Below are 12,010 nucleotides of genomic sequence, written 5' to 3'. Positions count from 1 at the left end.
TGTTGTATTGTTCGATACATATGTGTACCGAACCGAAAGCACTGTATCGAACGGTTCAATATCGATACGAATATCGTTGCACCCCTAATATATTTATATATATATACATGTATAGAGATAGCGAGAGAGAGAGATAGACAGACACAGAGAGAGAGAGAGATCTTTTTTTAAAGTACAAAGTGTTTAAAAGTAGGAAAATTTAATGGTCTTAAAGCATGAAACAAACAAAAAATACAGCAAGAGTGGAGCTGAGTAATGAGGTGTGGGAGCCCTGGGTGGCCTCACAGGTCACACTGTGAAATGGCAAGAAATGAATCTTCTATGTGCTGTGACAGAACATGAACAGTAAACAGATCACTCCCATTTTTTACTTTAAATTCACGTTTGGAGTCCAGCCAAACGTGGTAAAAGTGGTAAGCCCCGTTGAAGAACTGAAAAGCATAGTATTTATTTTGGCACACAGGCCGCACTCATTGGAGGATATGATTTATATATATGACTGTTAAACAGAAGAAGTTGCAATCATTGATAGAAAATAGCAATAGGGGGGAAAGGATTCAACCTGAAGAGACATAAACATGGCAAAGAAATGTGGTAGGATCTAAATCTCAAACACAAGCAAACTGCCTTTTTGTTGCATAAATTTTTTTGCATAAATTGGGCATCACGGTGGCACGGTGGTTAGCACTGTTGCCGCACAGCAAGAAGGTCCTGAGTTCAATTCCACCATCAGGCCGGGGTCTTTCTGTGTGGAGTTTGCATGTTCTCCCCGTGTTTGCGTGGGTTCTCTCCGGGTACTCCGACTTCCTCCCACCGCCCAAAGACATGCAGCTTGTGGGGATAGGTTAATTGATTTATTTTTGAAAAAAAAGGAGAAAAATATTGCCATATGAGGACTTTATGGCAAATTTTTTGCATGAACATTTTTGTATATGAAGGTGTCGACATGGTGGAAAATTTGATGAGGGCAGAAGAGTTAAATAAAAAGAGACATTCAGAAAAATAATTTCCACTTAAATAAGTCTAACTGGATACTGAAATGAGCACCTTTGTTTTTGTCAATATCATGAAGTGTTTGATTCACTGACAAACAACATCCCTGCTGGAGTCAGTCAGATGATTTCCATAGAGAGGCACTTTGCATCAGCAGCACCATGCTCCAGTGCTCTGGGAGAGTTTATAGTCCTGAGAGTTGAACACTGGATGACTGACAGCTGTCCTTCATCACAACAGAAGCCACAGAAATCCTCCTCATCAAAAACATGACTTTGATCTGCGTCCTCATCTGGACTCTCCTCTGCTGCTGCTTCACAGGTAAAGTCCAGAGAATCAAACTCCTCTCCTCTATCAACATCTGTCCCTCTGAAATGAAGCCCACAAAACCATGAAGCTGCTTTATGTTTTTGTCTCTGTGTCCTCAGAGTCCAGAGGACAATATACAGTGACTCAGCCTGGAGCAGTGAGCTCTGCTGTGGGAGGAACTGTGAGCATCAAGTGTACGACCAGTCAGAATGTTCATGGCTCCAACTATTTAGCCTGGTACCAACAGAAAGATGGAGGAGTTCCTAAACTGCTCATTTATGGTGCTAGCACTCGAGTATCAGGGATTCCAGCTCGTTTTACAGGCAGTGGATCAAACTCTGACTTCACTCTGACCATCAGTGGAGTCCAGGCTGAAGATGCAGCAGTTTATTACTGTCAGAGTTATCACTGGCCTGGCAGTGAGCGTGTGTTCACACAGTGAAAAACAGCCGTACAAAAACCTCCCTCAGTCAGACTGAACAGAAACTGCAGTAACTTCCAGCTGCAGCAGAGACTGACACAGTTCAATGAGCACAAACACAATTTCATGAAGGGACTGAATTTTTCATCATATCACTCAGAAATCTAAAGTTCACTATTAAATGATCATTATGGTGGAAACTTCTTTCTACCCACTCAAAACTCAGGAAATCTCGAACTAACACAGTTGTTACTGTGAATCTTTGAGAAGTTAGAAGATGCTTGTTCATGAACTTTGACCTCAGCTTCATAATGGATGACAGACACACTGTCTTTAAATAAAAGAAACAAATCTCAACACTCAGTCACCCTGAAGCTCAACGATTTCTGAAGATTATATCAAATCAGTTTAAAGTCAAATATATCCAGGTTTACATTCAGCTCTCATGACACCAGAGTTTTTCAGTTTTTTCTCGTCTTCATGTTCAGACAACAAACATTTGAAAGTGAGGCCTTTAGCCTGCATGTTAGCAGCTTTCAGCCAATCAGAGCAGAGTTCAGGATGAATAAAGTCACTTAGTGCATTAGTGTGAACTCATCTGCCTTCTGCAAAGAGGACCTTCTGTTCATTTAGATCAGCCACAGAAGAACTCAGGCACACATTTCATAAACAGCTTCACTATCATTAGCTCACACACTGATGCTAAATCAGTAGCATTTCAAGCCAAGCAGCCATCAACAAGGATTCCTGTCACTCTGCTGACGTCAGAATGAGTCTCATGTCATGTTTTCTTTAGGCTTCCAAGTTCACACAATTCTACCTTTGAGTTTAAACTTTCTTCAGAATTCAGAAAAATGCATGAAACACATATTTACTTTGTTTTAGTTGTTTTTAATAATTACTTTGCTTCAAGGAAAATTACCTTCAGTCAAACTACAAATGAAAACCACAAACACTTACAGTCACCAACAACTTTACAGATACAGTTTGGCGTGTTTGGTTTCATAATTACGGTGGCCCCTAGAGACAAAGCACGTACAAACTCCAAAACACATGCAAAATTCCAAAACACAACGGAAGTGCTCCAGGACGTTAGGGCCAGTGTTGAGCTTTTGTAACCTAGTAACTACACAAACCAGGAAGTACCAGTGACCGGATTTGGGCTGTATCCCAATTCAGGGTCTGCAGCCTTAAAGGCCGCATTTTAAGGCCGATTACGGCACAGCGACACAACGAAGGCTGTCCCAATTCAAAGGCTGCTCGAAATGCGGCCCTCAAATGCGTCCTTAATTTCCCTGAATTTTAAGGATGGGCCCAACATATCCCAGATTTCATAGCGCGGCGGTGATGTTGATAATTTTGCCGAAAAAAAACGGCGGAAGCGGAGCCGCCGAAGAGTAAACTTTCAGAAGTAAGTACTGAATATTATGTCACTTATTAATGCGCAAATGTTTTTATAAATAAGAACATTAAAACATTACTGTTGGCCACATGTCGGGAAAGTTATGTGACATTAGTGATGTTTGTACTAACTTGGTTTTAAAGCCTTTACTTCAAAATCTACGCCGTTCAATAGTTGACTTTAATCTCACAGAGAATCTGATGATTTTGTGGGTAATTAAAGTCATATATCCACAAACACAACAAGCTGAAAGTCAGTGATGCTGCTCGGTTTGCAGTCCTGAATATGACGGCACCAGCAGGATTCACTGCACTGTTAATGTTAGCTGTGTTATATTGCTGCCTCTGTTCGGTGGTGTCGAGCCAAACGGACTTTAACGTGTGTTTGAACGAGCTGACGGTTCACTCGTTAAGCTGAAAGAAAGATGCTTTAATCACAGCAGTCACACATGTGTCCACTGCACCATCTGGGAACTCTTTTTGTTTCGTAATAACACAAACTAAATCCTCCTTCTTTTGTGCTGTTTTGTAGCAGTGTGTACACCTGAGACTGTCACCTGTCTGTCTGTCCTTCACTCTCTCTCTCTGTTACATCATATTTTATAAGGATGTTATGTGTTTGTAGACTTTCTGCCCAGTTTGACCCATTTAGCAGAAGTCAGCCTGTTTAAGGCTCTGATATCTATTCTGTGTGACTTACAGCAGTTATGACATGGTCTGATTTTCTCACCCAATAAAGGAATATTCAATATATCAGTCTACTCTTCATTCTATCAGACACAGTTATCACAGCTCGTACATTTTCTTTTTATAAATATATGTAAGCAATGAGCAAAATTTAGTAATGCCAACATACTGAAGGAACAACATTTGTCTCTTATATAGGATACACCTATATATACACTGTCAAAGATACTTGTCTTTGAGTGAAGATTTAAGGTGATAGGACATATAAATAACTGCAACTTGAATCTGTACTGAAGCTCAGTATTTGACACAGAGTTCATGTTCACTGCTGTAATAGCTAATAATGATTAATATAATAACTATAATATTGGCCATATTATATTTACATTACCAAAGTGAGATGACTTTAGTCTCATGAACAACATTAACTAATTGTTATTTACTAGCTAATCTTAAATGACTGTTCAGCACAGAAATGAAGCCCAACAATCATGTTTTACTGTCCTGTGGTCTCAGCCTCAGATACTTATCAAATCACACAAAGCTCTTGTAGAAACAAACAAACAAATTAACAAAATATGTTCTCCTTCATTTCTGCCAAACAAATTGTATGACACGTTTCCAGCGGTTAGTATCATGGTTGCTAGGCAACCTGGGAAGCGCTACGGAGACTAGACTGTCCCATACAGACAAACTTGCCGTTTATTTTGTAAATCGAGCTCAACACTGCCCCTAGCGTCCTGGAGCACTTCCGTTGTGTTTTGGATTTTGCAAGTGTTTTGGAGTTTGTACGTGCGTTGTCTCTAGGGGCCACCGTACATAATGTCTCACTGAACATCCAGAAATATCAATTTGTCCTCATTTCTGTCCTTCAGCAGAACAAATATCATTCCCAAAATCCTCCAGTGGATGGAAACTGGTGGTTCACGTCTTTTCCACGTCCATGCAGGATGTTTCACATGTTCAGAGTGTCAGTCTGTCCTTCTTTCACACTGTCAGGCTGCACACTGTGAGTCAGGCCTGTGATAAAGAGATTAACAGAAAATGTTAAAACTGGGAAGTTTAGTAAATGTTACTAACCTGTAGCACCTGCACGTGTTTGTAGATAACTCAGCTGCATCATCCATTCTCTATTTCCTGTTTGCGTTGCACTTTAACAAGTTTCACTACCCCTGCATGGTGAATCAGCGAGTGTTTGCAGACAAGTCAGCGACTGCAGTGATCTGCTAGAAACCAAACCGCCGTCAGTGCAACCGATTTGAGCCAGCAGTAAGAGTTTGTTGGCTCTGACTACAACCAGTAGGAGCCACAAACTCCAGCAACACCAACTGGTCAATGGAAACTTATTTTCCCCTCGTGACTGGAGGTTGACGGGGGGACACTCGGCCTGTGTGACTGAAGGATCCACAAAAGGTTACAAAATACAGCAGATTCATTTGTTTCTTTAATACTTGTAAATTCTGATTCTTGTATAAGAGATTTCTTTAATATTGTAATTATGTTAATTATTAAATGTCTGTTCACAGTAAAAGAAATGATCTTGATATTTAGAAAACAGGTTGTTCTTCCTGTAACCTCGGCCTGTTGGTAGTTTAATTCTGCAGTGGGTCACATTCACAAGTTATTTAGTAATTCTTCAAGGTTATTTGATATGATCATAGATTTTAATGCATCGTGTTATCCAGTCTTCTTAATTGTCACAGCCTGGGTCTGGGTAGTCTTGATAAAGTAATATGTTCTGTTGGTAGTGTTGGTTGTGCTCTTTCTCCTTTCTTTCTCCTTGTGTGTTTATGTTTGTTTGCACTCCCGGATGTTTTTGGTCGCCGGAGGGATCGCGACCCCAGAAGTGTTCCTGCGCTGGAGGCAGCCACACCTGCCGCTCGTTACCGGCAGCCGGCTGCAGCAGATTACGCTCGTTGGGAGTTCAACATTTAAGAGTGTGGATCCAGTCGGTGTGGGATTCTTAACGTCAAAACCTGTTGAATACAACTGTAGACAAGCTAGTGTGAATGACCTCGCTACTGTGGATCCCGGCTGAGCTGTGTTGTCTGTGTGCCACCAGGAATCGGGAGCGGAGTCCCAGATTGGAATTGGGGTTTTTTGGAGTTGTCACCTTTCACCATTTATGGACACTTGCACTGTGTGGCGATTCAGCGAGAATCACACGAGAGCCACAGTGCTGAATTCTGGACATTATTGTGGTTTTTTCACTCACTGTAAATAAAGCTCACTGTTCACCTGCACCCGAGTCCTGCATTTGGGTCCTCCTGTTCCACAACTCCACATCTGCCATCGCAGTCCGTGACATTGATGGGATGTTAAAAACACATCATGTATTCATATTACTTGTTGGGGAAACAATAAGCGTGCGTCTGAGCTGGTTGGAGGGTAGAAAACTAGATTAGAGGCAGATTAGAAACTAGAAAGGATTGGGGTTGTTTAATCACCTCTGTAAATCCTTCCCCTCACATTCGTCTGGAATAATCAGGGCCCATCTTATCTGAATGAACCCATAGCATCATATCACCCTATTAGAGCACTTCGCTCTCGCTCTGCAGGCCTACTTGTTGTTCCTAGAGTATTTAAAAGTAGAATGGGAGGCAGAGCCTTCAGTTTTCAGGCCCCTCTTCTGTGGAACCAGCTTCCAGTTTGGATTCAGGAGACAGACACTATCTCTACTTTTAGGCTTCAAACTTTCCTTTTTGCTAAAGCATATAGTTAGGGCTGGATCAGGCTGCTGGGGGATTCCCACCTTTACTCCCTTTTCACTCACTATGTGTTTTAAACACCTCTCTGTATTTAATCATTAGTTATTATTAATCTCTGTCTCTTGGCCAAAGTCATTTTTTTTCTTAATTACTAAGTAATGTTTTATAAATGATGAATTTAGCACTTACTTCTGTTCTGTTGTTCATTATGTTTCTGAATAATTATCAGCATTTCTCAGGAGAAGAAATCAAAACTATTTCTCTCCACTAGATGTCATGAATTCTTTCATTATTCAGTCGAGGGAAGCTTTGTAAGCTCAGGACAGCTGCAGCTGACTGACTCTGTGTGTTTGCATATGTGTCCTGCCTCTCTGCTCACAGCTGTTAAGAGGCCAGTGTTGATCAGTGGCTGTCCAGGCCTTTCAGAGCCACTCACACACCAGCAGCACAATGATGATGTCACTGACTCTACTGCTGGCCACCCTGGGGCTCCTTGTTCAGGGTGAGACTCTCTGTGGAAACTTAGCTTCAGCATGCAGCCAGGTTCACCACAATGATGTTCTGCTATGATGGAGAAACTCTGAAACCAGCAGCACTGACCTTCTTCCATCTGTTCTCCATGTTAGAGAAATGATCCTCGAATGTTTGGATGTTCATCATCTCGATAACTTTTCTCCACTTTTTCATGTTTTCAGGTTCATCAGGAGAAAAAGTCCTGACTCAGACTCCTACAGCTCAGTCTGCTGTTCTTGGACAGACTGTCTCTGTCACATGTAAAGCCAGTTCAAGTGTTGGCTCATGCCTCCACTGGTACCTTCAAAAGGACAGAGAATCTCCCAAACTCTTAATTTATTATGCTACAAACCGTCAGTCTGGAGTTTCTGATCGTTTCAGTGGAAGTGGATCTGGGACTGACTTCACTCTGACTATCAGCAGAGTTCAGGCTGAAGATGCAGGAGTTTATTACTGTCAGCAGTGTTACAGCTGGCCGCTCACACAGTGATACAACGCCGTACAAAAACCTCACACAGCTGGAGAGGAACTGAGAAAAAAGATCATCTGAACTGACGCTGCTCAGAAACACACATTATTTTACGTTGACAAAATATTTTGATAATTTTAAAAATAGTTTTTAAATTTTGTTCTAATAACATTTTATAAATGTTAATCTCATCAGTTCCTCATGCTCAAAATAAAATGTTATTGCTGCAATTAATTATCTGTAAAACAGAGAATATCGATACGAGCAACGATTGAAAACAATCATTTAAATATTTGATCTTTGAATTATGAAAGCTAGAAACTCAAAAGACTAATGACTAATTCATCCTGCTTTAAGTTCTACAGAAACAAATATTTATGATTATCATGTAATCATCTTTAAAGCAAAACATTCAGGCAACGTGTCTCTGAAGTGTTTAGGTACATGCTCTATATTATATATTACTACATTTGAATTTAATTTATCAGTACATACTGACAGTTATAAATATTTCCATTAACACAGCTGATTTGAGAGTATTTATGTTCTATTTTAAATTATTGTTAGCATTACTGTCAGCAATGAAAATGGGATCATAGTAATTCACTGTAAGACAACAAGAGATACAGACTGTTTTCTCTCTGCTCCTGTTCTTGGTAAAGTTCTCCATGCAAATGATACCATGTACTTTAATTATGTCACTGAATCTCTTTATTAATATAGTTTTAATGTGATGATCAGAATCAAATGCAGGACAAAGAACAAGCTTCAGGATGAGAAATTATGAAGAGCAGCTGGTTCATCGACCGCTGACGTGACCCAAACAGCTCGACTCACATTAGATGTGGACATAAGAACACATTCAACCTTTTTACTACACCTGATGTTTAACAATCTGCCCTGTTGGAACGTTTCATGGTTTTCTTCCTCCTTTTGCTTCCGTCTGTCCTTTTGGGAGGAGCTACATCCCCTTTATTAAAAGCTTTATTAAAAGACCAGCAGCAGCCTTGTGGCATCTCATCTCATCCTCTCATTCTTTGAGCCAGAAATTTAGGGACTGTAACAGGATCAACAGATGTTCACATTTTAAAGTGTTCACCGATCTTAATTCAAAGATCATAGTTGATGCATTTTTATTCATTTAAAATGTTGAACTTTCAGCTCTACAACAAGAAATGGACAAAAGTACTGACCTAGCCCTCGTGCCCCCTCCAGCATTTTTGTAATGTTTTTTATTATTTATTTTATTATTTATTATTATTTATTGGTGATCATTTTGGCTGTGTTATAGCTTGTGACATGAATTTTTGAAGGATATCTTCTTTTTGATAGAATTTTTTGAAATCTGGTGTCTTTTACTTTTACATGTCATCTGTACTCTGTTGATGCATTTTACACCCTGTCGACACCTTCGTGGACAAAAATGTACAGCTTGCAATGACGGCTCATCGCTCGTGCTGCATTACAATGTAGATTCGACCAGTCGGCCCCAGTACTGGAAGTCTGGCTTGAGGAGACTCAACCAGCTCAAAATGCTGGTCCTCTGAATGTCCACCCTGCTTCCACTGAAGGCGTGAACATACAGAGAGATGTTCTCTACCCATCACAGGAAACTAGAGGCAGAACTACTTATTACTTCTTACATCACCCTATTTTAGGCCACGCCCTGCTGCTCTCTATGACCTTTCACATACATGATTTCAAGCAAAGTTCAGTCACTCATTACAACCTTTTGAATAAAAAATGATGCAGGTTGATTTCAGGCAGTGTTTTTGGTATTCCTCACATTTATTAATGAGACCCTAGAATGTGTTGTTTTTATCATCAAGCATGAACTGTTCTGTAACCTCAAGAGTCCAGAATTCTTTATTTTCATACACACACACACACACACACACACACACACACACACACACACACAACACACCACACAACACACAACACACACACATCACACACATACACACACCATACACACACACACACACAAAGCCTATAGTGAAACCAGATTTCCAACATAATTACTGGATTGTCCCATTAGCAGCAGGTTCTCTAACTATTGCAAACAAGAGCTTAATAACATCTAAAACTAGACGGCGTTGTTTGAAATGTGGAAAGAAACTGTCATTTTAATAAGTCACTAACTTTAAGCTGATATTCATGTCTAAAGTTGCTTTAGTAGTTAAGTGATAAGACTGAGTTTGTGTACCTGGCCAAAAAATAAATATATATTTAGTGTAAGAATGAATAAGATTACAGACTTTGTTTTACAGACTCTTCACTTCATGGTGACTTGACTATATTATGACTCTTGTTATTTTACAGGAGATGAAAAAGTGTGTCTGTGTTTTGTCAGGCTTGTCAGTGATCATTGCTCATCTGCCTTCACACACATATGACCTTGAGTGAAATCCCCTTCTTAATCCAGAGGGTGATGTCAGCCCACCCTTTGCAACTATAACAGCTTCAACTCTCCTGGGAAGCCTTGCCACCAGGTTTAGGAGCAGTCAGATCATTTCCATAGAGGCACTTTGCATCAGCAGCACCATGCTCCAGTGCTCTGGGAGAGTTTATAGTCCTGAGAGTTGAACACTGGATGACTGACAGCTGTCCTTCATCACAACAGAAGCCACAGAAATCCTCCTCATCAAAAACATGACTTTGATCTGCGTCCTCATCTGGACTCTCCTCTGCTGCTGCTTCACAGGTAAAGTCCAGAGAATCAAACTCCTCTCCTCTATCAACATCTGTCCCTCTGAAATGAAGCCCACAAAACCATGAAGCTGCTTTATGTTTTTGTCTCTGTGTCCTCAGAGTCCAGAGGACAGATCACAGTGACTCAGCCTGGAGCAGTGAGCTCTGCTGTGGGAGCAACTGTGACCATCAAGTGTACGACCAGTCAGGATGTTTATTCTTTGTTCAGGATCCACTATTTAGCCTGGTACCAACAGAAAGATGGAGGAGTTCCTAAACTGCTCATTTATGGTGCTAGACACTCGACAATCAGGGATTCCAGATCGTTTTACAGGCAGTGGATCAAACTCTGACTTCACTCTGACCATCAGTGGAGTCCAGGCTGAAGATGCAGCAGTTTATTACTGTCAGAGTTATGTTATCATGAGATCAACAGTCAGGATGTGTTCACACAGTGAAAAACAGTCGTACAAAAACCTCCCTCAGTCAGACTGAACAGAAACTGAAGTGACTGCTGCAGCTGGAAGATACTGCAGAGACTGATACAGTTCACTGAGGACACACACACACACACACACACACACACACACACACACACACACACACACACACACACACACACACACACACAAAGTCGAACAGTTATTGAGAAAACTCTTGATCATGACCTTTGACCTCAGTTTCATACTACAGCCGCCGTAATATAATCTATGATTTGTTAAATTTGAACAATCATCAGTAACATAAGATCTTCCTGTTAACATATACAAAAATAAAATCATTAAATATCATACAGCTCGACATAAAAACTACATTTTATTTTAAATAATCTAAACATAAATTTGCGGCTCAAAAACAGAAGTCATGAGTTGCTTTCATGATTAAATCACATGTGTCCATAACTACACATACATAACATCCAAATCATATGCAGTGACATATTTGTCACATGTATACAACCCTTACTCTGAGATTCAAAGTTCATCCTGCACTTTAGACTTTCAGATGAAACAATCTCACCTCGAGTTACAGTCAGTACCTGTTGAGGAGCTTTCAGTGACAACACACGATCAGATAGAAGCGTCCATTTATTATTGACATGTATGTGCTAAAAATAGCTTTTGTCCAGATTCACTGAGAAGTTTGTATCCCAATCTTTAAACACATGAAGGATCAAGCGCTAACACTTCTAATTTTAGCAGCCACACCACCACATGTAAACTGCTGCGTCCATCTGGATTTTGACGTGACCGACACAATGCATTATGGGACTGTTGTTCACGCAAATCTGAGTTTATAATGGAAAAAGGAGCCAGAGGTTGGTTTGGTGTTTTAAAGTTAAAATTTGGAGATTAGCTGCTCTGCTGCAAAATGATGCAGTCGCTCATCTGACCGAACAGAAGCATTTTATGTAGGGTGAACAACCTTCCACTTTTCACGTTCTGTCCGGGGCGTCCGAGGGGATTTTCGAGATGGATGAATATGTCCGGGTTTTCCTGTAGTCCGACCGAGGACCCATGTGTGAGACGTCATCCCCGAACTGCTGTTTTGTGAGGGCTTGTTCTGCGCTCACAGACTGGACTGACAGCACGCAGCAACGCGTCTAATGATGTTTTAAAAGATCCCAAAGCGAATAACCGAGCATTTACCCGGTTAGCCGATGGCACTTCGCTCTCGCTCTGCAGGCCTACTTGTTGTTCCTAGAGTATTTAAAAGAGAATGGGAGAGGCTTTCAGTTTAGCCCTCTTCTTTGGAAACTTCAGTTTTTCAGGAAAAATCTTATCTGTGGACAAACAGATTAAAAGTTTGGAATTG

The 12,010-nt window shown here is 40.6% G+C and overlaps 2 gene segments (V, D, J or C); both read left to right on the top strand.

Moving 5' to 3' along the window:
• The first annotated feature begins 1,262 nt into the window (after nt 1-1,262).
• LOC120732088 lies at nt 1,263-2,327 on the top strand. The segment is given in 2 exon segments: nt 1,263-1,314; nt 1,422-2,327. Coding segments are annotated over 2 exon segments (375 nt in total).
• Nucleotides 2,328-6,802: 4,475 nt separating this feature from the next.
• Nucleotides 6,803-7,599, top strand: LOC120732087. The segment is given in 2 exon segments: nt 6,803-7,021; nt 7,215-7,599. Coding segments are annotated over 2 exon segments (360 nt in total).
• The last annotated feature ends 4,411 nt before the right edge of the window (nt 7,600-12,010 follow it).

Source organism: Simochromis diagramma, unplaced genomic scaffold (genome assembly GCF_900408965.1).
Source record: "Simochromis diagramma unplaced genomic scaffold, fSimDia1.1 OVJJ01000034.1, whole genome shotgun sequence".
In the NCBI taxonomy this organism is placed as follows: Eukaryota; Metazoa; Chordata; class Actinopteri; order Cichliformes; family Cichlidae; genus Simochromis; species Simochromis diagramma.
This window is presented reverse-complemented; position numbering and strand designations above follow the sequence as displayed.